Source organism: Leuciscus leuciscus, assembly GCF_965113295.1.
Source record: "Leuciscus leuciscus genome assembly, chromosome: 19".
NCBI lineage: Eukaryota > Metazoa > Chordata > Actinopteri > Cypriniformes > Leuciscidae > Leuciscus > Leuciscus leuciscus.
The window spans coordinates 31,802,693-31,825,836 of NC_138743.1; the positions used below are offsets into that span (position 1 = coordinate 31,802,693).

The 23,144-nt window shown below is 37.7% G+C and overlaps 2 protein-coding genes and 1 long non-coding RNA gene across 9 annotated transcripts in view; 2 read left to right on the forward strand and 1 right to left on the reverse strand.

Moving 5' to 3' along the window:
- mboat2b (membrane bound O-acyltransferase domain containing 2b) overlaps window positions 1-6,334 on the forward strand; it is a 35,787-nt gene extending 29,453 nt beyond the window's left edge. For all 4 annotated transcript variants that reach the window (XM_082147496.1, XM_082147494.1, XM_082147495.1 and 1 more), the window contains 5 exons: window positions 2,988-3,091; window positions 3,164-3,228; window positions 3,929-4,061; window positions 4,965-5,116; window positions 5,212-6,334. In XM_082147496.1, the coding sequence (XP_082003622.1) occupies window positions 2,988-3,091; window positions 3,164-3,228; window positions 3,929-4,061; window positions 4,965-5,116; window positions 5,212-5,368 (611 nt within the window). In that variant the 3' untranslated portion in view covers window positions 5,369-6,334. The remainder of the gene's footprint in view (window positions 1-2,987; window positions 3,092-3,163; window positions 3,229-3,928; window positions 4,062-4,964; window positions 5,117-5,211) is intronic.
- A 979-nt stretch (window positions 6,335-7,313) lies between these two features.
- Window positions 7,314-23,144, forward strand: part of kidins220b (kinase D-interacting substrate 220b) — a 28,512-nt gene continuing 12,681 nt past the window's right edge. For all 4 annotated transcript variants that reach the window (XM_082147453.1, XM_082147454.1, XM_082147455.1 and 1 more), the window contains exons 1-19: window positions 7,314-7,492; window positions 9,576-9,729; window positions 9,825-9,923; window positions 12,015-12,113; window positions 12,225-12,323; window positions 12,449-12,550; window positions 12,784-12,882; window positions 13,124-13,321; window positions 13,423-13,521; window positions 17,115-17,213; window positions 17,295-17,393; window positions 17,485-17,662; window positions 18,289-18,453; window positions 18,652-18,831; window positions 19,002-19,167; window positions 20,206-20,357; window positions 20,458-20,747; window positions 20,872-21,012; window positions 22,399-22,636. In XM_082147453.1, coding sequence (XP_082003579.1) covers window positions 9,598-9,729; window positions 9,825-9,923; window positions 12,015-12,113; window positions 12,225-12,323; window positions 12,449-12,550; window positions 12,784-12,882; window positions 13,124-13,321; window positions 13,423-13,521; window positions 17,115-17,213; window positions 17,295-17,393; window positions 17,485-17,662; window positions 18,289-18,453; window positions 18,652-18,831; window positions 19,002-19,167; window positions 20,206-20,357; window positions 20,458-20,747; window positions 20,872-21,012; window positions 22,399-22,636 — 2,635 coding nt within the window. In that variant the 5' untranslated portion in view covers window positions 7,314-7,492; window positions 9,576-9,597. The remainder of the gene's footprint in view (window positions 7,493-9,575; window positions 9,730-9,824; window positions 9,924-12,014; window positions 12,114-12,224; window positions 12,324-12,448; window positions 12,551-12,783; window positions 12,883-13,123; window positions 13,322-13,422; window positions 13,522-17,114; window positions 17,214-17,294; window positions 17,394-17,484; window positions 17,663-18,288; window positions 18,454-18,651; window positions 18,832-19,001; window positions 19,168-20,205; window positions 20,358-20,457; window positions 20,748-20,871; window positions 21,013-22,398; window positions 22,637-23,144) is intronic.
- On the reverse strand, window positions 10,547-10,868 carry LOC309482867. The gene is made up of 2 exons (XR_014200410.1): window positions 10,688-10,868; window positions 10,547-10,650 (listed from the first exon to the last, which is right to left on the reverse strand). It is a non-coding gene; the product is annotated as an uncharacterized lncRNA (long non-coding RNA).

Below are 23,144 nucleotides of genomic sequence, written 5' to 3' on the forward strand. Positions count from 1 at the left end.
TGCTGGAAACATTCCTCAGAGATCTTGGTCCATATTGACATGATAGCATTGCTGCAGATTTGTCGGCTGCACATCCATGATGCGAATCACCCGTTCCACCACATCCCAAAAGTGCCCTATTGGATTGAGATCTGGAGATTGTGGAGGACATTTGAGTATAGTGGACTCGTTGTCACGTTCAAGAAACCAGTTTGAGATTATTTGAGCTTTGTTACATGGTGTTATTCTTGGTGGAAGTAGCCATGAGAAGATGGGTACACTGTGGTTATAAAGGGATGGACGTGGTAAGCAACAATACTCAGGTAGGCTGTGGCGTTTAAACAATGCTCAGTTGGTACTAAGGGACCAAAAGTGTGACAAGAAAATCCCCCCACACCATTACACCACTAGCAGCCTGAATCGTTCATACAAGGCAGGATGGATCCATGCTTCTATGTTGTTTACACCAAATTCTGACCCTACCATCTGAATGTTGCAGCAGAAATCAAGACTCATCAGACCAGGCAACGTTTTTCCAATCTTCTATTGTCCAAATTTGGCGAGCCCGTGCGACTCATTGCCTCAGTTTCCTGTTTGTAGCTGACAGGAGTGGCACCTGGTGTCTTCTGTTGCTGTAGCCAATCTGCTTCAGGGTTTACATGCGTTCAGAGATGCTCTTCTGCATACCTCAGTTGTAATGAGTGGTTAATTGAGTTACTGTATAATAGATAATGCACCATGCCACACTGCAACATTTTTTGGAGAAACATGACAAAGACTTCAAGGTGTAGCCTTGACCCCCAACTTCCCCAGATCTCAATGCGATTTAGTATCTATGGGATGTGCTGGACCACCTCGCAACTTGCAGGACTTAAATGGTCTGCTGCTAATGCCTCAGTTTCCTGTTTGTAGCTGACAGGAGTGGCACCTGGTGTCTTCTGTTGCTGTAGCCAATCTGCTTCAGGGTTTACATGCGTTCAGAGATGCTCTTCTGCATACCTCAGTTGTAATGAGTGGTTAATTGAGTTACTGTATAATAGATAATGCACCATGCCACACTGCAACATTTTTTGGAGAAACATGACAAAGACTTCAAGGTGTAGCCTTGACCCCCAACTTCCCCAGATCTCAATGCGATTTAGTATCTATGGGATGTGCTGGACCACCTCGCAACTTGCAGGACTTAAATGGTCTGCTGCTAATGTCTTGGTGCCAGATACCAAAGGACATGTTCAAAGGTTGAGTCCATGCCTCAACTCAACAGAGCTGTTTTGACAGCACGAGGGGCACCTATACATTAAAGGGATACTCCACTTTAAAATGAAAATTCTGTCATCATATACTCACCCTCATGTTGTTTCAAACCTGTATGAATTTCTTTCTTCTGCTGAACAGAAAGGAAGATATTTAGAAGAATGTCAGTAACCAGACAGTTTTTGGTACCATTGACTTCCATAGTAGGAAAAATATATACTATGGAAGTCAATGGTACCAAAAACTGTCTGGTTACTGACATTCTTCTAAATATCTTCCTTTCTGTTCAGCAGAAGAAAGAAATTCACACAGGTTTGAAACAACATGAGGGTGAGTATATGATGACAGAATTTCCATTTTAAAGTGGAGTATCCCTTAAAGGAACACTCCACCGTTTTTTGAAATAGGGCTTATTCACCTTCTTTCCTACATTTAGATAGGTGGGCAAATGCATTTTTGTCTCAGTGCATGCATTGTTTTAGTTTGACAGGGTTGGCGCTAGCTTAGCTTAGCATAATGAATGGAATCCTTTGTTGCCAGCTAGCATGTCCTGAGTAAAAGTGATATAAAAAACAAAACAAAAAACACCTAATTACTTCTTGTGGCCTGCGTATTCACAACAAGTACAAATAGCGATGCAGATTAACACTAGGCGATTTCCTATGCAGATATTGACTTGGGACTATATTAGGGGGAAGCACAGGTGAAGCACTGCTACTTGGGCGCAGAGATATCACGCCCAAGTAGCAGTGCTTCGCCTGTGCTTCCCCCTAATATAGTCCTTAATATATAAGTCAATATCTGCCTAGGAAATCACCTAGTGTTAATCTGCATCGCTATTTGTACTTGTTGTGAATACGCAGGCCACAAGAAGTAATTAGGTAGGGTTTTTTTTTTTTTTATATCACTTTTATTCAGGACATGCTAGCTGGCAACAAAGGATTCCATTCATTATGCTAAGCTAAGCTCACGCCGACCCTGTCAAACTAAAACAATGCATGCACTGAGACAAAAATGCATTTGCCCACCTATCTAAATGTAGGAAAGAAGGTGAATAAGCCCTATTTCAAAAAACGGTGGAGTGTTCCTTTAAATGTTGTGGCTGATCAATGTAAGTATTGGAATCCATTTGGCATTTTAATCTTAAGGACGTGACCCCCTCATTTTGAATGGGCATGAAGCTTCTGTCTGTTAGTCTGTTTTCCTATTTCCAAGTTGTCCTTTCTATCATCCTAATGTGTTATACACATCTGTTGAACCATACTGGAAAGAATAATTTAATCAAGCACGAGCAATATGTCTTTCACGTTCCATCATTATCATTTATGCTGTACCTCGGGCATGATTAATTACACATTAGGATGCTTCATCCATCATCTGTTGTGAGGACTGGTTGTGTGACCCATTTGAATTGGGATCAACATCTTACACAACACAGACTTGGTCCTAATGGCTTGTGTTTTACTGTCCCCTTCAGACAAAAGATGGAACTGAAACTCATATTCCTGTGCAACAATTCAATGCATATTGTAAATTATGAAATAGTAGGAACAAGATTTTACCATTATTTATAGTACTTGCATGAAATATGAAACACTAAATCAAACATAATCAGAATTCACAGATTGCCTAATTTGACAATTACATACTTGCTCAATTATAACACTATATAAAGGGAGAGACAAACTATTTTGGGTGTCATAACATTTATGATGTTTGATATGAGAGTATCTTCACACTGTATTTCTAAATAGCTGATGCCATCAACAACGCAGCAGGATTTGGCTTTAATGGCTACGACAGTGATGGTTTGCCTCGATGGGATCTCATTTCCAACCTCAGGATCATGAATATAGAGGTTAGTTTCCCCCCCGACCCTGAATGAATCGGAAGTGTCATAATCAGTCAAGTTAACTCTTATATTTTTCAGCTTGCCACCAGCTTTAAGGTATTCCTGGATAACTGGAACATCCAAACAGCACATTGGCTTAAGAGGTAAGAACAGGAAGAGCACATTGTACACTAATGTTAAAATGTTTTGGGGTTGATAAGACTTTTAATGTTCTTAAAAGAAATCTTTAATGCTCACCAAAGCTGTATTTATTTGGTCAAAACCACTTTTAACCCGTAATATTGTGAAATGTTATTACAATTACAACTGTTTTCTAATTTTATATATTTTAAAATTTTCAGCATCATTACTCCAGTCTTCAGTGTCACATGATCCTAATCATTCTAATATGCTGATTTGGTGGTCAAGAAATAATATTTTAAAAACAGCTGTGCTGCTTAGTAATTTTGTGGAAACCGTGATACATTTTTTTCAGTATTCTTTTGAAACATTAATCTTTTAACATTTTTAAAAGTCACTCTCCCTTTTGATCAGTTTAATACATCCTGGCTGAATAAAAGTTACTGGCCTCTCATCTACCTTCATAAATGCTGTGCTTGTTTAAAATAATGCGTGACCAAGATTGTATGAGGATTATCACCACAGATTCATCTACTGGGGATTTTTCATAATTACCCAGTTATGATCAATAATTAACATGGAAACAAATCAACAGAAACTATACTAAGATTCACAGCATTAGATGAAAAGAGGAAGAACCATTTCCTTCCTCCTTTCATTTGCATGCTAAAATGATTATCGCATAATGTTTTATTATGTGTGACACTGTGTGTTGTCTTGTAGGGTGTGTTATGAACGTTGTCCTTACAATCCCACTGCTGCCACCTTCCTGCTGTCAGCCATGTGGCATGGAGCTTACCCGGGCTACTACCTCACCTTCCTCACTGGCATCGTCATCACTCTTGCAGCCAGAGCTGTGAGTGACATCACACTCTACCAAACATAAAATACACTTCAGATAGGGAACATACCTCTCACTCACATCAGATCTTGCTATTTGTTTCGCCATGAGGAGCACTGGGACTTTTCAACTTTTGGTATGGCTGATGAAACCAAATGACATTTTAAAAAGTAAATATTTCCTCAGTGTGAATGACATCTGTGTCTTAGCAGCACAGCAAAAATAAGATAAAAATACACGACTACTTATGATAAAGCTATTACATAATACCAAATTTTTACTAAATGTAGGTAAATACTACACAGTAGCTGAGACTTAAATGTATCACAAATCTTTTGGTGGTAAAAACCAAATTGAATTCATAACAATTTTGGAATAAAAGAAGCATGTGCCATTTAGTTTTATCTTATTTCTACATGACTAGTAATGAAAAAGACTTGTATGCCCTGAAACTTTGAACATACATCAATTTGAGATGATTTTTCAAGCGTAGCAAAAATGCAACTCTGGGCATTAGGCGGTCAAGCTTTTTTAGATTTGTTCTCACACACTAAAGCCTATTCAATGAATGAAAAAATTGTCAGTGTGACTATTTGAACATTATTTATATAATAAAAGATATTTTTTAATTAAGTGTTATTACAATTAATATATTATATATAGAACATGCTTTGATATACATATTTATTACAATGTTTAAATGGTCAAGTTGTGAAATTTGTTAACTTTTCATGACTTTATCCTTACTTGTGTTTTTTTCTAAATTGTACAGTGATGAATAATTTGCCTAAACAAAATGTTTTCAACATCAATTTCTTCCTAAAGAAAATTTTAAGGGTGAAAAAAATAACACATCATGAATATCAGAGTCTCTGAGGGTTAAAGTTGTTAAATGTTGTGTTCCCTTTTCTCCTTCAGGTGAGGCACAATGTAAGACCGTACTTCTTGGGTTCGCCAACTCACAAGTTTGTGTATGATGTCATCACATGGGCGGCTACACAGATTGCCATTTGTTACACAGTGGTTCCCTTTGTGCTGCTTTCTGTGGGTCCCTCGCTCAAGTTCTACAGGTTGGCAGGACAAACAAGAACAGATACTAAAAATGCAGAACTTCTTTTTGTTTTGTCTTCATTCATGACATTCTGCTGTCTCCATCTCTCTGTAGGTCACGGTACTTCTGCATCCACATAGGCTGTATACTGCTGGCCATTGCTCTGCCTGTGAAACCACGCCACCTGCGGCTGAAAGAGCAACAGTCTGCTGTACAACCGAGCCTGGAGAGCACAGACAGCAACAGCAACCAGAAACCAAAAGCCACATGAGTCCTGGAACACCTTACCAAACTTCTCTACACACACAGACTGGGCAAATGTACCTATTCTCCAGCCACACATGAAGAGAGTCAGATAAACTAAAGCTCACAAATAAACCAACAAACCAGCCTTTATCTGGACTGATAGAGTAAGTCATCTCTTGACTCAGTATAGTGGTACTGGGATTCGACAGTGATTTGAGATGATGGAATCAAACCTGAGTCTGACTGCTATAAGAAGAGTTTTATTGCCAAGAAAACACTTGTATAGAATCATGTGACCTTGCCTTTATAATCCCACTTGTCACAGCAAGTATTAGTGCCCTAACCTGGTGGTCTTGTATCAGGTTGTAAATTGGATTTTCTTGCAAGGGACAAGGCCTTTATCAGTTGCAGAAAGCAGGCAATATTATATTTGAAAACAGAGTTTTCATGTCGCAGGGGTAAAAATAAATATGACTAACTAAACTAACAGGAAAAATAATAATGGATTTATTAGAAAAGGGAAGTTTAAAGAATGCAGGATGTCTGTGCAACAAATAAAAGTTTAATGTCTGCAAAATTAAAGACAAATTGGTTCTTTTTCAAAGTCAGAAAGTCTGAATTGAGATATAATTCCATGGCTGAACCATTAAAACTGGGCTCTTCGCTCTTTGTCAATGTTATGTTTGTTATGGTCTGTTGTAACGTCTTGTCCATTTAGTCTTCACATAAACTCTGAAAGTTACACATAATACATTCCACTCTAAAGACCAGAGATTCTTTTCTCATAAATGAAAGTATTTCTCAGTCTAAACTGGGAATTTTAGAATGTTAGAGTTGAATGAAGCTGATGTTTGTGTTAAAAGTTTAATGAAATGATAGAGGATGTCCACTGGATTTGTTTGAACCGTATTATGTTCGCTGTGTGGATCTGGTACATTTTTTTTTGTTTTTTTTTTTGCAAATTATGTGATTAAAAGAGGTCTTTTTACTACTCTTTTGTGGTGTATTTGTTTTCTGATGAACTATTTTGCAAAGATAATGTGCACGCTATAGTTACACATTAATTAATCTGTAGTGAAATGTTTGAAACATATTAATAATTTAGCCTTCCGCATTCTCAAATGCATCCACCTGAGCAGTCCTCAACACCTGCTCTTTGCTCTGCAGACATAAACCATGTACTTTGTGCCACTACAGATAACAATAAGTTACTTGATCTTGCTGACATGATATAGGGATGTTACTTGCACTACAATCACTTTTTATTTCCCAGGGGCAGATTTTTACTTTGGAGACAAGCATATCAGGGAAGAGCTGTAATGAGATGTGATGTGTGAAGGAAAAGAAAAATCTAGTTAAATATAATAATACATTTATTTTATATAGTACCTTTAAAAGTTGCTTTCTCAAAGCGCTTTACAGGCAAACATAACTATGTATGCAAAAATATCACACTATGAACAGAATCTTTACAATCAATATCTATTTTTTGTCAAATTATGCGTATTATGAGTATAAAAGTCAGCTATGAAATCAGCCTCAACAATAGCAAAACAAAGAAGTTGGCCATTGGCCACAGAATGACATCAAACACAACACAACACATAATTTAGGTGGAAATTACATGTTTTTGGTTTGCAAATGACACTGTTGGACATTAAACTAGTGAAAGTGTGAAAAGTAACCAATGTTTATAAGTTTATTTTCTGAAAGGTCACAGGGTAAGGTTCCAATATAGGCTAGTTGAAGAAATATTCATAGATTCATAGGCTACAACTGCTGTGTAATGTAACATAACCCCCCAATATTAGTAATATATAACTGACATTAAATTTAACATTATATATTACAGTATGTGTATATATAACTAGTCTACACACTAAACTATCACACACATATATATATATTTACAATTTACTATCACGTGCGTTCATGTGCTGAGCGGTGACGTCACACAGTGTGTTGTCAGGGACTCGCCCGGCCGGGAAGACTCGCTCGCGCACACAGCGCTTCGCTTCTTCAAAATGGCTGTTGTTAAAGATGGTGAATAGGAAGAAAGAAGCTCTGTAGACCGAAAAACAAGAGAGAAATACGCATCTCTAAACGGATCTTCTGACAGCAGGGCATCTCAACGATTCTTTTCTGTGAGGTACGTCTCGTAGCTGAAGGCAGACGTAAGGTTTAAATCGCTTTTGTGCGTTGATGCCGCGTATGATTGACAGTTCATAAGCTGGATAGTAACGAGCATCAAGCTGTAGAATTGAGCGTATTTGAACATTCACAGCGAATAATATGTAACGTAGTTTGTAATGCTTATGTGATACTGATAAGGTTAATCTGTTTAGGGTTGTTTTGATGGCGATTAATTGGCTAGTCTGTCATAGGGAGTCAGTACATCCTCCATCAACATGCAGATAATGTCGACAAGACACACTGCCCGTCCTATTTATGTCTAGTAATACATTATTTTATATCAAAGTACAATAATATTTAGTCAAATATACCAGAATAAATAGGCATTACCATGCAGATATAATGTACTGTTTTTGGACTCTTATTCACCCAGGTCCCATTTATCTCACAATATATATTTATTTATTTTTAGCCATATCTATCTATCTATCTATCTATCTATCTATCTATCTATCTATCTATCTATCTATCTATCTATCTATCTATCTATCTATCTGTCTGTGTATCTGTCTATCTATCTATCTATCTATCTATCTATCTATCTATCTATCTTGTTTAATGTATGTAATATAGTGTGCTATCCACCATTATAATTTATATCTGCAGGGGCTGTCAATCATCTCAGCATCTTGTTGTGTAGACTAGGTGTGAACCACTCTTGGTCGCCATAAATAACGCATGATGCCATTCCAGAGCAGACAGACAGAAGTCACAGCCAGCAATCTGCAGGCGTTCAGACACAAGCAGAGGACGGTGTGACGCTGTGCTGGGTGCATTGTGTCACATAGTGGTTTATAAGAATAACTTTGGTGTCATGTTTCATAGATAGAGCTTTGAAAGCTGCTTGGATTCCTAACTCAGCTGCCATATTCTCTTTGTTGTTGTCCGTTTGTTTGTTGCTCCCGGTCTGTTTCCCCCACCCCTCTTTTATACAGCCTGTGTTGAAGGGTAAATTGAGGGTCACATACTGGCGCACATCAAATAAATGCTGTAAAATATCTATATTAATATAATCATATTTGCATTGGTTTGTGGTCTATTGAGCAATCGATTAGAGTATGCTGTCTGTTCGCTAGACAATTATTTGCACTAGCCCCGGTGTTGCAGGTCAGTTTGATCTACCCTCGATTTTTAAACTGCTTGAAACACTAGTCAAACTATACATTTTTCAATGTCATTTTTCCTTTTATGGTCATAAATGTGCATGCAAAGCATGTAAATGTGTTTTTGAAAGGCTGCACATTTTGGTTACATCGATTCACCAAATTTTCATTCAATTCAGCACTTTGAAAAACAAGCAAAGAGAGTCAGGTAAAAAAAAAATCCCCCAAAACAGAAAACCTTTATTGTAGCTTGTTAAAGACTAATATATTTACCCTCACGAAGTCAAAGATTTGAGAACCAGACACAAAAAGGGTAGAGGCTAGTTACACACCAAGTACAAATAGCAATAAATACTAGGCTATTCATACAAAGTACATGATATTTATTCTTAGTTGTTGTTATTTGCACCTCAGTGTGCATTACACAAAAGGTCATAATTATTATAATTTTAATTTTTTTTGGACCGACAAGCTACAATTTTGTAAAAAAATAAATAAAATTTTGGTAGCATTGATTTTGGGTGAATTGCATGGAAACCAATTAGGGTAAATTTGACCCGCAACTCAAAAGGCGTACCTAGATTTTCAACATAACTCTTGGAAATGGGAAAAACTATTAGTGAGTGTGTCTGGAGATGTTTGGACAAAATTAATGTAATGCTGTGTTATGCTTATCTGTGCCAGCCTCCTTTCTCATGACATTTAAAGTCCATTGCCTGCGTCTGTTCTTGGCCTGAACTGAGAACAAATGCTCTTCTATCACCTGTCACATGAATTCAAACTCAATTGAACATCTCTAGCACTTAATCTCAAAGAGTTTCATATCAGTTACTTATATTTTTTCTTTCATCCTCCAACAACCTAATGTGATAATGCAGTTTAGATCTCTGTTCACAATTTATGTACTGAAAGTGACTAAATTGAGTTTCTACTCAGGGTGTCCTAGGTACTAGCAATCATGGACACCACAACCTCCATCAAGATGACCACTCTGGCCATCCAGAACCTCTTCAGCTACGTGGAAGAAGAAAATCTGGCTGCTGTAAAAGCCCATCTAGATAAGTTCAAAGAGGTGGATGGTCGAAGCGATGTAAGTTGCATCGAAAAAAGTCAAACGTGATTTAAGATGTTCAGCTAAATTGTTAAGATATCAAATATATGTCTTTCTCGTTGCGTCTTTGACAGAATGGACAGACTCCTCTGATGTTGGCCTCGGAGCAGGGCAGTCTTGAGATTGTTCAAGAGCTCCTCCGAAGGGGAGCAAACGTCAACTTGGATGATGTGGTGAGAAAATGCCCACATAACTGCTTTACAATAAGAGTTGGTAGGAAGTTACAGTAACACTTTAGTTTAGGGTCCTGTTCTCACTATTAACTAGTTGCTTATTAGCATGCATATTACTAGGATATTGGCTATTTATTAGTACTTATGAAGCACATATTAATGCCTTACTCTGCATGACATTATTCTACATCCCTTAATCCTATTCCTACCCAATACTTAAACTTAACAACTACCTTACCAACTATTAATGAGCTGTAATTAGGTGTTAATTGAGGTAAAAGTCATAGTTTGTAGTTAGTTAATAGTGAGAATTGAACCCTAAACTAAAGTCTGTAGTTACACATTATTATGGTATTATGGTATAAAGATGTTCATATTATGGATAGCCATATATCAGCAGCTTATTATAATGTTATAGGAAAATAGTTTGTGAGACATCTGCTATGATCAAATAAAATAATGTGTATATATATATATTAATTATTTGATCATAGTAGATGTCACAAACTATCCTGAAATATCCTGAAGCCTGTTTATATCCTTATTTTATTTTCAGACTTATCTTTGTTATATATTTATAATCTGTATAAGGTAAAGTGCCCATTATAACTGTGCCATAGGGCCAGTGGTGGACAATAACGAAGTAAATGTAATTCGTTACTGTACTTAAGTAGCTTTTTTGCGTATCTGTACTTTACTGAAGTATTTAAATTTGGGAAGACTTTTACTTTAACTCCACTACATTTCAAAGTCAAATATCTTACTTTTTACTCTACTACATTTTCAAAATCAGTCGTTCCTTTTTATTTATGAGTGGATAAAAACTTAACTGGTCAAACGAGCCACCTATCACAGTAGCCTACAACGTGCGCGCTTTGTTTTGAACTTGCCTTGGTGGTATCTACTAAGCTCGAACCAGAGCCGTTAAATATGAGAGTTGCGACCATAGACAGTAGGCTATAGAAGAGGTTGCGACACACACGGCTTGTTCGACTTGAACCGGCGCTGCACAGACCGATCAGTTTATGACATCAAACAAAGTATAGAGCGAAATCGCGAGAGCGATTGAAAAGCATACAGAGCCGTCTACTCTCTAATCGCTCTTGCGGTATTTTAATGTCATTCACCGATTGGTCTGTGCAGTGTGCCGTTTCAAGTCGAACAAGCCTACTGTGATCTCGCCGCCGCGCGGTCACGTGATTCGTGTAGCTATCAATAGTTCCAAACAATTTGTGTTGCCAATAATTTTAAGCGGGGCAGAGAGCAGCAGCTATTATTGCAGCAATTATCGGTAAATACTGACACATAATGAACATTGCTTATTACCTTGACACTAAAATTACTTGCATATAATAGCATTTTTTTTCTGAGGAGTAGCAGAAACACTGCATTAATACGTTTTGGTGTTTAATTTTGTAGGGAAATTGGCTGCTCCCATAATGTAGTGTGTATATATATATATATATATATATTAAATGGCATTGTGCAGGTTTATGTGAATGTATCATAACATTAGGATGTTTATAATTATGACCATAGACGCTTGTGAAAAATATGTACAGTAAATACTGTAAATGTATTATACCTTATGGGATCAGTCCCCTTCCATCCAAAATTAAACACACAAAAAATTTATTCAATTCAAATATATATATATATATATATATATATATATATATATATATATATATATATATAGACTAATTAATGTCATTTTATTAATAGATTGATGTGCCAAGAGTGACAGAGTCTTCACGTAGACTGAGTTAAGCAAGTGTCTTGTGACAAAAATTATAATAGGACATTATAGCAATAAAAAAATCATAGTACTTGGATACTTAAGTACATTTGAAGGCAAATACTTTTGTACTTTTACTCAAGTGAATGTTTAAAGGCAGCACTTCTACTTTTACTTGAGTAATATTTCACCTTGAGTATCTTTACTTTAACTCAAGTACATAGTATGTGTACTTCGTCCACCACTGCATAGGGCTGTTTTTTGTAGTGTAGCTCCATCACTGTTCCCATGGCGACATTGCCAGTGGTTCAATAGTTTCCATAGCGACCCATCTTTGTGCCTTTCCCTGATAGGACTGCTGGTCCGCGCTGATCTCTGCAGCTAAAGAGGGGCATGTGGAGGTGGTGAAAGAGCTGCTGGAAAACAGTGCCTATATTGAGCACAGAGACTCGGTGAGAAAATCAAAAAGGAATACACCTGCTTTATCTAGTACCATAATCACATTTAAAAAAAGAACACATTCTTACGTTATCAACTTAATGAGGTGGCTTTGTGTCGTGCAGGGGGGTTGGACCGCCCTTACTTGGGCGTCATATAAAAATAGAGTTGAGGTGGCCAAGATCCTGCTGGACACTGGGGCAAACCCAATCACCACTGGACTGGTAAAGATGCAAAAACTTATCAATTGCCTTTCCATATATGTGATAAGCACAGACATACAAATCATATAATGAATCCAAATGTAATATATGCAAGACTGATCATACTTTTGATGTGGTTACCTTAGCAATACAGCGTCTACCCCATTATCTGGGCAGCCGGTAGAGGCCATTCAGAGATTGTGAAACTCTTGCTGGAGCATGGAGCTAAAGTCAACTGCTCTGATAAGGTGAGCTAAACCAATCCTGCCTAACTGCGATTAAATGAATATTCCGAGTTAAAAAACAAGCTTCCATTGTAAGTGCATTGGTCTGTTTTTACAAGCCGAAGTCAACATTTCTTTCTCTGGTAATCGACAGCATGCCACAGTTGCTGTTGCTAGATTTAATTTGTGTTAAACTTGTGTTACTGGTAAAAATATTAAAGGTAAAGACCAGCATTTTTAACTTTTTGTACTTTTAGTATGGCACCACCCCACTGATCTGGGCTGCTAGAAAGGGCCACTACGACTGTGTGATGCACCTGTTGGAGAACGGAGCTGATGTTGACCAGGAGGGGGCGGTATGTGCTCATCATTCACTCAGCCTTTTTGTCTCTAAGGCTCCCGATTTGTCCACAACATTTTTCAAAGGCCATATGAGTTTTCCAATTTGTGATTTTACTGGATAAGGATAAATAAATATTTTTTTACCCTTAATTTCTACCGTATAAAATATTTTAGAGCTTTTGTTTTAACTAGAAAAACTAGAAAAAAGTAGTCAGAGGGACTGTTTGTCTTATTTTGTTAATCTTTCCCACTCAGAACTCCATGACGGCACTGATCGTAGCTGTGAAGGGAGGATACACAGAGGTGGTTAAAGAGCTTCTGAAGAGGAACCCCAATGTAAACATGACTGATAAGGATGGAAACACAGCTCTCATGATCGCAGCTAAAGAGGGCTACACTGAGATTGTGCAGGACCTGCTCGATGCCGGCACATATGTCAACATCCCAGACAGGGTGGGTTGAACCTCACAATAAACCTTACAAACAGATATTTGTAAAATGGATGTACTGGATGAGAAAGTATTTTCATTGTGTGTTGTGTTTTAAACCTCTAGAGTGGAGACACTGTGCTGATTGGAGCTGTGAGAGGTGGGCATGTTGAGATTGTGAGGGCGCTACTGCATAAGTATGCAGACATCGACATTAGAGGCCAGGTAACATGCCTCATTACACATTTGACAACATTACATCATATGCATTAAAATACTTTAAACGAGGGCTGCATGGTTAAACAGGTAATCACGATTATTTTGCTCAAAAATGATAAATCGTGATTATTGAGAATTTTCCTTTTACATTTCATCAGAATTATTGCACTTTAATGAAAGTACAAAACAAGAGAGTATGGCAAAAATATCATATCACAATTTTTTCAGGAAAATCACGATTCACGATTTTATCACAATTCTTTTTCATGTTGGTTTTACTACTTTGCAAGTGACTGAGCATTACAGCCAAACTAATGTCCCTATTTAGACATAGTCCCTATTTAGACATTTAGGCCAAAGTGGCGAAGATAAAAATCTTTGTCATTATTTTCTTTGTTATTAAAAGATAAGAACAAAAATACACATTACATATACACAACATATAATATACAAATGAAATAAACAGTGCTTTATTTTTTCAGCCACAATAGGTGTATTTTATGGAAGCTGGTTTCCGCCACTGAATAATAAATAAATAATAATAATTGCGACTTTTTATCTCACAATTCTGACTTTTTTTCTCACAATTGCGATATATCAAGTCAGAATTGTGACTTTTTTCTCTCACAATTGCGAGATATGAAGTCAGAATTGTGAGAAATAAAGTCGCAATTGCGAGATATAAAGTCGCAATTCTGAGAAATAAAGTCGCAATTGTGAGATATAAAGTCCCAATTCTGAGAAATAAAGTCGCAATTGCGAGATATAAAGTCACAATTCTGAGAAATAAAGTCGCAATTGCGAGATATAAAGTCGCTATTGCGAGATATAAAGTCGCAATTGCGAGATATAAAGTCGCAATTCTGAGAAATAAAGTCGCAAATGGGAGATATAAAGTCGCAATTCTGAGAAATAGTCGCAATTGCGAGATATAAAGTCGCAATTCTGAGAAATAAAGTCGCAAATGGGAGATATAAAGTCAGAATTGCATGATATAAAGTTGCAATTGTGTGTTATAAAGTCGGAATTGTGAGATATAAAGTCAGAATTGCATGATATAAAGTTGCAATTGTGTGTTATAAAGTCAGAATTGTGAGATATAAACTATTCTGAGGTAAAAAAAAAAAAAAAAAAAAAAATTTTCCCTTAGAATTGGACTTTATATCTCACAATTGTGAGTTTATATCTCACAATTCTGAGAAAAGATGTCAGAATTGCGAGATATAAACTCGCAATTGTGTGTTATAAAGTCAGAATTGCGTGATATAAAGTCGCAATTGCGAGAAAAATAGTCCGAATTCTGACTTTATAACACGCAATTGCGACTTTATTTCACGCAATTCTGACTTTATATCTGGCAATTCTGAGAAATAAAGTCAGAATTGCGAGATGTAAACTCGCAATTGTGAGATAAAAAGTCACAATTATCTTTTAAAATGTTTTATTCTGTGGTGGAAACAAGCTTCCATAGTATTTAACAGAAGCGTTCAAGAAAGAAATTAAATGAACAAATACACAAACAAAACACTACATAGCAGGGCCGGCTTTGCCGACAGGCGACACAGGCGGCCGCCTGGGGCGCCATCTGCTGGACGGGGCGCAAAATTGCAAAAAAAAAAAAAAAAAAAAGTTAATTTGTATGTATGTATCATATTATGAAAGCTGCGCACACGCTGTACACTTTTACTGTGCACTGTCCACACACTGTTTGTATTTGTCCATTTCTTTTACTAGATTATATTACAATCCTAAAAAACGACTGAGTCACTCTGACAGGCAGCTGTCAAACTCACGCGCGTTGCTCAGCAACCGGGAGTGGCGCGAAAACATCTGACAGCTGGTTTTAGCGCTTTAAATTAGGGGTGTGCGATATGACGATTTTTGATCGTGGACGATTAAAATGTCTCCACGATCTGCTTTTGAAGAAATATTGTAGAATCGTGCATTATATCTGTTCTGGCGCCTCTGTCCCAACATACTGTACAACGCGACGTATATTCACAATCACATAAAATGTTAACGCAGCAGAACGGGACTGTAGTTCACAAAAGTTCATATTTGCATGTGCTTTAATGCCTTGTCGGTTAAACATTTAATTCGCGTGCTGATGCACTGTTCTAACGTGTGCGTTTCTCAGCGCGTAAGTTACATGTGAAGCTCACATGCACTAAAAGCCTGTCTACCAGTGCCTTGATACTGGACTAAGTTATCTTTCGAGTCTTATTGTGCTTATACTGTTAAATACACACAAGGTTTACATAAACAAAGTCGGTTATGTCTAAAGTGAAAGCAAACTTGAGAAAATTGAGAGAAAATCTGCTTGTCAAATGCGTGTATATTAGACGCGTCGCGCGCAGCTCTTAAAGAGACAGTAGCAATAGTAAACACGCTGCCGCTTGTCCTTAAAGGGATAGTTCACCCAAAAATAAGAATTATCTCATCATTTACGCACTCTAATGTTGTTCCAAACCTGTTTAATTTCCTTCTAATAGTTTCTAATATTTTTCTAATATTAATATTTTGAAGAATGTGGCTATCAAAACAGTATAGCTGGTCCCCATTGACTTCCATAGGAGAAAAATATACTATGGTAGTCACTGGGGTATATCAACTGTTTGGTTACCCACATTCTTCCAAATAACTTTTATTTTCAACAGAAGAAAGAAACTTATTCAAGTTTAAAACAACTTGAGAGAGTAAATTATGATCATTTGAATTTATGATCATTTGAATAAAACAACAAAATGCACTCTCGCCTTGGGCACCAAATAACCTAGAGCCGGCCCTGCTACATAGACTTCACTGTATAAATTATACACTGATACTTATTAAATCTACTATTAAAGTTCTCAGAGCAGTGAGTGATTTTTCTCTTTGTTTTTGGTTGTTTTATTGACATTAAAGGGAACAGACCGGAACAGTTAAACAATTAAAATGTCCGGTTGCCGATCATGTGTTTGGAGCAAAAACTGGCCAGTTTACAAAAGATACATCTCTAATTTGACCTAGTTTGCTTTAATATATTTATCATATACATTAACACACTCTTTACATTTTTTTTTTTTTTATTCATTCCAATAATTACAAACTATGTTAATGTTTTTATTATTAAAACAACAAAAACTATTTTTTATGATGCATAAAAGCATTTATTCAGCAAACACATTCGCAAACTATGTAGTCGAGGCCTTGTGAGGAAATACTGACTATATTAAACTTTTATTTGAGCAGAATATCGCTGTGGAGATCAGTAAACGCCAACGTAATTGTTTGTTGATGTTTCAGATGATCAAAGACTGTTTGGAAAATGTATAATAATCCATTTAAGTGAAAAGCTCTGATTGGGGGATTCAGACATTTGACATTTGACCAAGTTTAAAAGCTTGTGTAGGCTTGCTTCCAGTGCAAGATAATTGAAATGCTCATTACCAGCGGTTCAATATCGCAAATGATTATAATGAATTCATCGAGAAAAGCAGAAATTGTGATCAGGATTTAAACGATTAATCGTGCAGCCCTACTATAAACAACAAATGAGAGATGTATAAAAGTTATGGGAAATTGAAATGACTGTACTGTTGGTGTTGTTTTTTTTACAGGAGAATAAGACTGCTCTCTATTGGGCAGTAGAGAAAGGCAATGCAACCATGGTTAGAGACATACTGCAGTGCAATCCAGACACAGAGACCACCACTAAAGTAAAGAACATCAAGACTCATGTTCAAGAGATTGTTTTACTGCTATGAGCTAGTCTTGAGTCTGTATTTTTGTGTATTTAGGATTCTGAGACACCACTAATTAAAGCCACCAAGATGAGAAACATAGATATAGTGGAGCTGTTGCTGGACAAAGGGGCCAAAGTCTCTGCAGTGGACAAGGTAAAACATCAGTCACAATTTCATGTACATAATTTACATTCACATGATGAGACTATATTGCACTTTAAGTCTCTGCTCTCTTTGGCTACAGAAAGGGGACACCCCTCTTCATATCGCCATACGTGGACGGAGCCGCAGGCTGGCTGAGCTCCTCCTCCGTAACCCTAAAGATGGCCGTCTCCTCTACAGGCCCAACAAGGCTGGAGAAACACCCTACAACATCGACTGCAGTCACCAGAAGAGCATCCTCACCCAGATTTTTGGAGCCCGTAAGTCTGGGACTTGATCTCCATCATGAGCTCAACTATTGATTAACACTCATCATTGGGAATGGGTATCAATACAGATTTCCTGATTCGATTACATTCTGATTCACAAGATTCTATTTAATTACATTCTGATTCATTTGAGTTTATTCTGTTTGATTAAATTCTCATACATTTGGGTTTATTTCAGTTATCATGTTTATTTTGCTTGCATATAAATTCTCTCTGTGCAAATACAGGGCAGTTTTTCAGACTGATTCAAATCATTAACTCATCTTTTTAAACTGTTCATTTAAAGAACCGACTCAGAGTCATTCATTTTGGCAATGAAGTTGCACTGTAGTTGCACTTTGTTATTAGTTCACTTCAATAAAAATAACTGACACGTAAGAGTAATTTGTTCATGAATCTGTTCACATGTTTGTTTCTTTATTGTCCACTTTGTGGTCCACAGTCTTATTGATCTACAATAACCAGAGACTTGTTCTCTGTAGTTCTGAATCTTAATAAGTACACATATGTTTAGAATTACTTTAGTTGCATGTCAGCATTAAATTATGCTACATTCACTGTGTATGTTATGAATGACCTGTGTGTATTTTTGCCCCTCTCTATGTTGTCCCCTTTAGGACATCTGTCCCCCACAGAGTCAGATGGGGACATGCTGGGCTATGACCTGTACAGCAGTGCTTTGGCAGACATCCTGAGTGAGCCCACCATGCAGCCGCCCATCTGTGTGGGTCTGTACGCCCAGTGGGGAAGTGGCAAGTCCTTCCTGCTCAAGAAACTAGAGGGTGAGCGTTATTTAAAATCACTCAACTTAAACAAGGAAAGTGACCTGAAAAGGATATTTTAAAGCAAAGTTTAGCCATGTACAGCACGTACCCACTTAGCTTTTTAGCTATTTCTGAGCTTGGAATGTTTATTAGAGTTCAGTTCGCTGCATCTGGTGTATATTTATTGGTGGATAAATCTTCATATTTCTTTCTCAGATGAGATGAAGACATTTGCAGGTCAGCAGGTGGAGCCGTTGTTCCAGTTTTCCTGGCTGGTTGTGTTATTATCTGTCCTGCTGTGCGGCTCTGTAGCTCTTGTGCTCGGCTTCACTGTGGATCCCAAATTGGCTATCTCCATCTCTCTCAGCATCCTAGCACTACTTTATGTGTTCTTTGGTAAGAAAAACTGGTCCATTATTCAGTGTTTCAACATAAGTTCTTAAAAAATCTGAACTTTTGGTCATAATTGAGTTATGAATGATGTCAAATGAAACAAAATTCAATTAATAACCCTTGAAAGGTATTGTGAATGAGTGAATGTGTGTATATTCTGTATCTCTACACAGTGGTTGTGTACTTTGGGAGCAGGCGTGAGGGTGAGAGTTGGAACTGGGCATGGGTCATTAGCACCCGTCTGGCCCGACACATTGGATATCTGGAGCTTCTGCTCAAACTCATGTTCGTCAACCCACCAGAGCTGCCGGAACAGACCACCCGTGCACTGCCTGTCAGGTAATTGCCCACATTCTGCATAAAACTGTAAAACCATTAAAATGAGGTCCTGTGACCTGTCCTAAAGGATGGATGTGCTCCTTGATTTCCACAAGGGGTACAGAACTCAGTTCCTGGAGGGCCACAGTCCGGCAGATTTTAGCTTCAACCCTAGTTAAACACACCTGATCAAGCTAATCAAGGCATTCAGGATTCTTTGAAAACTACAGGTGTGCGTGTTGGAGCAGGGTTGGGACTAAACTCTGCAGGGCTGTTGACCTCCAGGAACTGAGTTTGGGACCCCTGCCTTAAGCTGGATGCACACTGTGCAATTTATAATAGTCTTTTACGATTGTTGCTTGTCAGACTGTACAAGCATGATGATTGCTATAAGCCATGTCACACTGTAAGATCTCAGTTGTCATTAATGTCAGACTCTACGACAGTCAAGACGCGTTAAAAACAGACACACAAGAAAACTTGTGCGGAGTTTTACATCATCAATCAATGACAAGTTCGGTGACAGTGAGCTGCATTACACTCAGGATTGAAATGGTGGCTGCAAAGAAATCTCTAATGTTAATTTTGGTCATAGCTTGTCTTGAAAAACAAAGACAATTTGACAGTCGTCGTTGGAGAAGTCACACTGCAGGACTGTGAGTCAAATCTTCTGACACTGCCAGAATTTCATCGGAAGTAAAATTTGATCGCAATGGTCATTAATCAGCTGTCGGTGAACATGTCAAACTAACGATTAAAGACTTCAGATTTTAGCCTAGAATCAGAGGAATCTTTTAGTATTTGCAAAATTTGTCTCAGACTGCCAAATCATGGTCAAAAATCGCACAGTGTGCACCCAACTTTAGAGTGTCCCATTTGCCATTTTCTGCTCAAGAGCTATATATATATATGTTGTGGCGGGAGGAGCAAACGACAGACACATTGGCGATTTAAGTGACGGGGTGGCGTGATAATAAGGGGGAGGCAGCCGTCCTGTCACAATATATAAATATACATATATACATGAGTGTTTTTAATTAACACTTTTTTTTCTGTCAGGTTTCTGTTCACAGACTATAACAGGTTATCCAGTGTGGGTGGGGAGACGTCCATGGCTGAAATGATCGCTACTCTCTCGGATGCTTGTGAGAGAGAGTTTGGCTTCTTGGCCACCAGACTTTTTAGAGTCTTCAAAACTGAGGACACTAAAGGTAAAGGCCACCTAACCATTCATGACTATACAGGATCTATAGGGCAACTGATATATCTATATTTACATTAATTTATTGTTGTGACCGTGTCTACCCTCAGGTAAAAAGAAGTGGAAGAAGACATGTTGCATCCCATCCTTTGTCATCTTCCTCTTCATCCTGGGTTGCTTGATCGTGGGGATGGCCCTGCTGGCTGTCTTCAAGGTGGATGGGCAAAACCAGACAGTGAACGCAGTGCTGATTTCCATGGCGAGTGTTGTTGGATTGGCGCTGTTGCTTAACTGTCGCACCTGGTGGCAGGTGACAGACTCAGTGCTGAACTCTCAGAGGAAGAGGCTTCACAGTGCCGCCAACAAGATGCACAAGCTGAAAAGTGAGGGCTTTATGAAGGTTAGTTGACAGGTTTCTGGGTAACCTATACACAGAGCTACGTAGAGGTGTTTATACACAGTGTAATTCTGACATTTTAGTCCCCCATTCTGGCATTTTAGTCTTTTTAATACTTTTTTCTTAGGTCTTGAAGAATGAAGTGGAGCTCATGGCTAAGATGGCCAAGACTATAGATGGCTTTACCCAGAACCAGACACGTCTAGTGGTCATCATTGATGGTCTGGACTCTTGTGAACAGGACAAAGTGCTACAGATGCTAGACACGGTGAGCACCAACAGTTTTGCGCAAAACATCTCTTTTTCAACTAAAACTATTAGATACTAATTTCGTTAATTTAAATGAAGCTGAAATTTTTTTTTTTTGATAAAATATAAAAAAAGAAGAAAATGTTGCATTGGCAATTAACTGAAATAAAGTAAGTTTAAGCAGTACTAAAGTCATATTAAATTACTAGAACCGAAATAAAAATGTAATAATGATATAGTTAAAAATGATAAAAATGACAAAAGCACATAACAAAATAACTAAAATTAAAATGACAACTGAACATTTTTTTATAAAAGTTATTTCAAAGTATTAATAAATACTATAATAGTTAGTTTGTGAAATGTAAAGGTAAATGTTTGGGAAAACATCATCCATTTATTTCTGGTTGTCAGCCATGAAATCTCTCAAAACTTGAAATCAGATTTGTCATGCAGCGAAGCCTTCAGGCTGTTTGGAGATGTTCTAAGCGATGTCACATGTTTTTTAGGCAGAATTTTTTTTTGTCACAAACAGCAAATATCTCCTGACTATCCGCACGCTGCCTGTCCCCTGAACACACTGTAAAAAACGCGGTCTCTGTAGACAGCCCAGGCTTCACAAACGGCAACAAAAACAAACTGGGCCAACCTGCACCACGAAACAACAGTGTTCCAGCCAATAACCGACGAGAATGATTGGGGGGTGGGGGTTGGGGGGTTAGTGCGCGTGCACATGAAGGGGGGTGTGGGGAGTGGAGGAGAGAGAAGTATGAAGAGGGAAGTTAGCTAGAGGAGAGATGTCCTAGACAACGACTAACACAATATTCTCTTGATAATGGCCGACACACGACCAAAGAGACGACGCTCCGATGAACAAATAGCAAAGAAGAGGGAAAATGAGAAGGAACACGTGAAGTCCTGAATTTACATAGAAAAAGCCTGTTTCAGGAAGCACGGAAGGGAGTGGGAGGGGACGGGATGAGGAGGAGGGAGGGTCGAGCTAGCCTTCATTTTGTTTGACAATACTTCGAATGTCAACAAGAAGTGACGTCACCCAACATCGCTTAGAGCACCTTTAAGTTCTTTGAAAAGAAAAGGGTCTCCTAGAACTGGTTTTTTTTTTGCTAGTCTAACAAAGACTGAACAGAACCATTGTTTTAGTGGTAACCAGCAGCATCCCATATCCAGTTAGTCAACTGCATCAAGACTCAGCACACCTATTCTAAATAGGATGCGATCATACATTTAAAGAAATACTTGGATACTGATTGAGAATCTAGTGCATGTGAAGTAAATTAGATTGAGTTCATTTATAAGATGGCACCTGTCATTTCTATAAAATGTGTCTTTAGTGTTGAGCAAATCACCTATATCAAAAACCTATCAAAATTGTCCTTCTGATCAGGTGAGAGTGCTGTTCTCCAAGGGTCCCTTCATCTCCGTCTTCGCCAGTGATCCTCACATCATCATTAAAGCCATTAACCAGAATCTAAATAGCGTGCTGCGTGACTCCAACATCAACGGCCATGACTACATGCGCAACATTGTCCACCTGCCCGTCTTCCTCAACAGCCGCGGCCTCAGCAGTGCAAAGAAGATGTGTGCGCCAACACCTGCTAATGGAGAGACTGGGAACTCTGAGGGTTCGTATTAACATCGGATAAGGGGGGCAAATAAAACGACTATTGTTTCAAATAGTGACTAACTATTAATAGTCTTCACAGTGTTTTGATATACACCACTGTTCAAAAGTTGGGGGTCGGTAAGGTTTTTTAAATTGTCTTTTTTTAGGATGACTCATCAAGGCTACATACATTTGACCAAAAATACAGTACAAACAGTAATATTGAGATTTTTGTTTTTACCATTTAATATAACTGTTTTCTATTTTAATATATTTTAAAATGTGATTTATCTCTGTGATGGCAAAGCAGAATTTTTTTATCAAAGCTGAATTTAGAAATCATTCTAATGTGACGATTTGGTGCTTAAGAAACATTTTTTATTATCGATGTTGAAAACAGTTGTGATGCTTAATATTTTTGTGGAAACCATGATATATTATTTTAGTTTTCAAGTCTTTTTTTTCATGAATAGAAAGTTAAAAAGTATTTATTTTAAAGAAATCTTTTGTAACATTATAAATGTCTT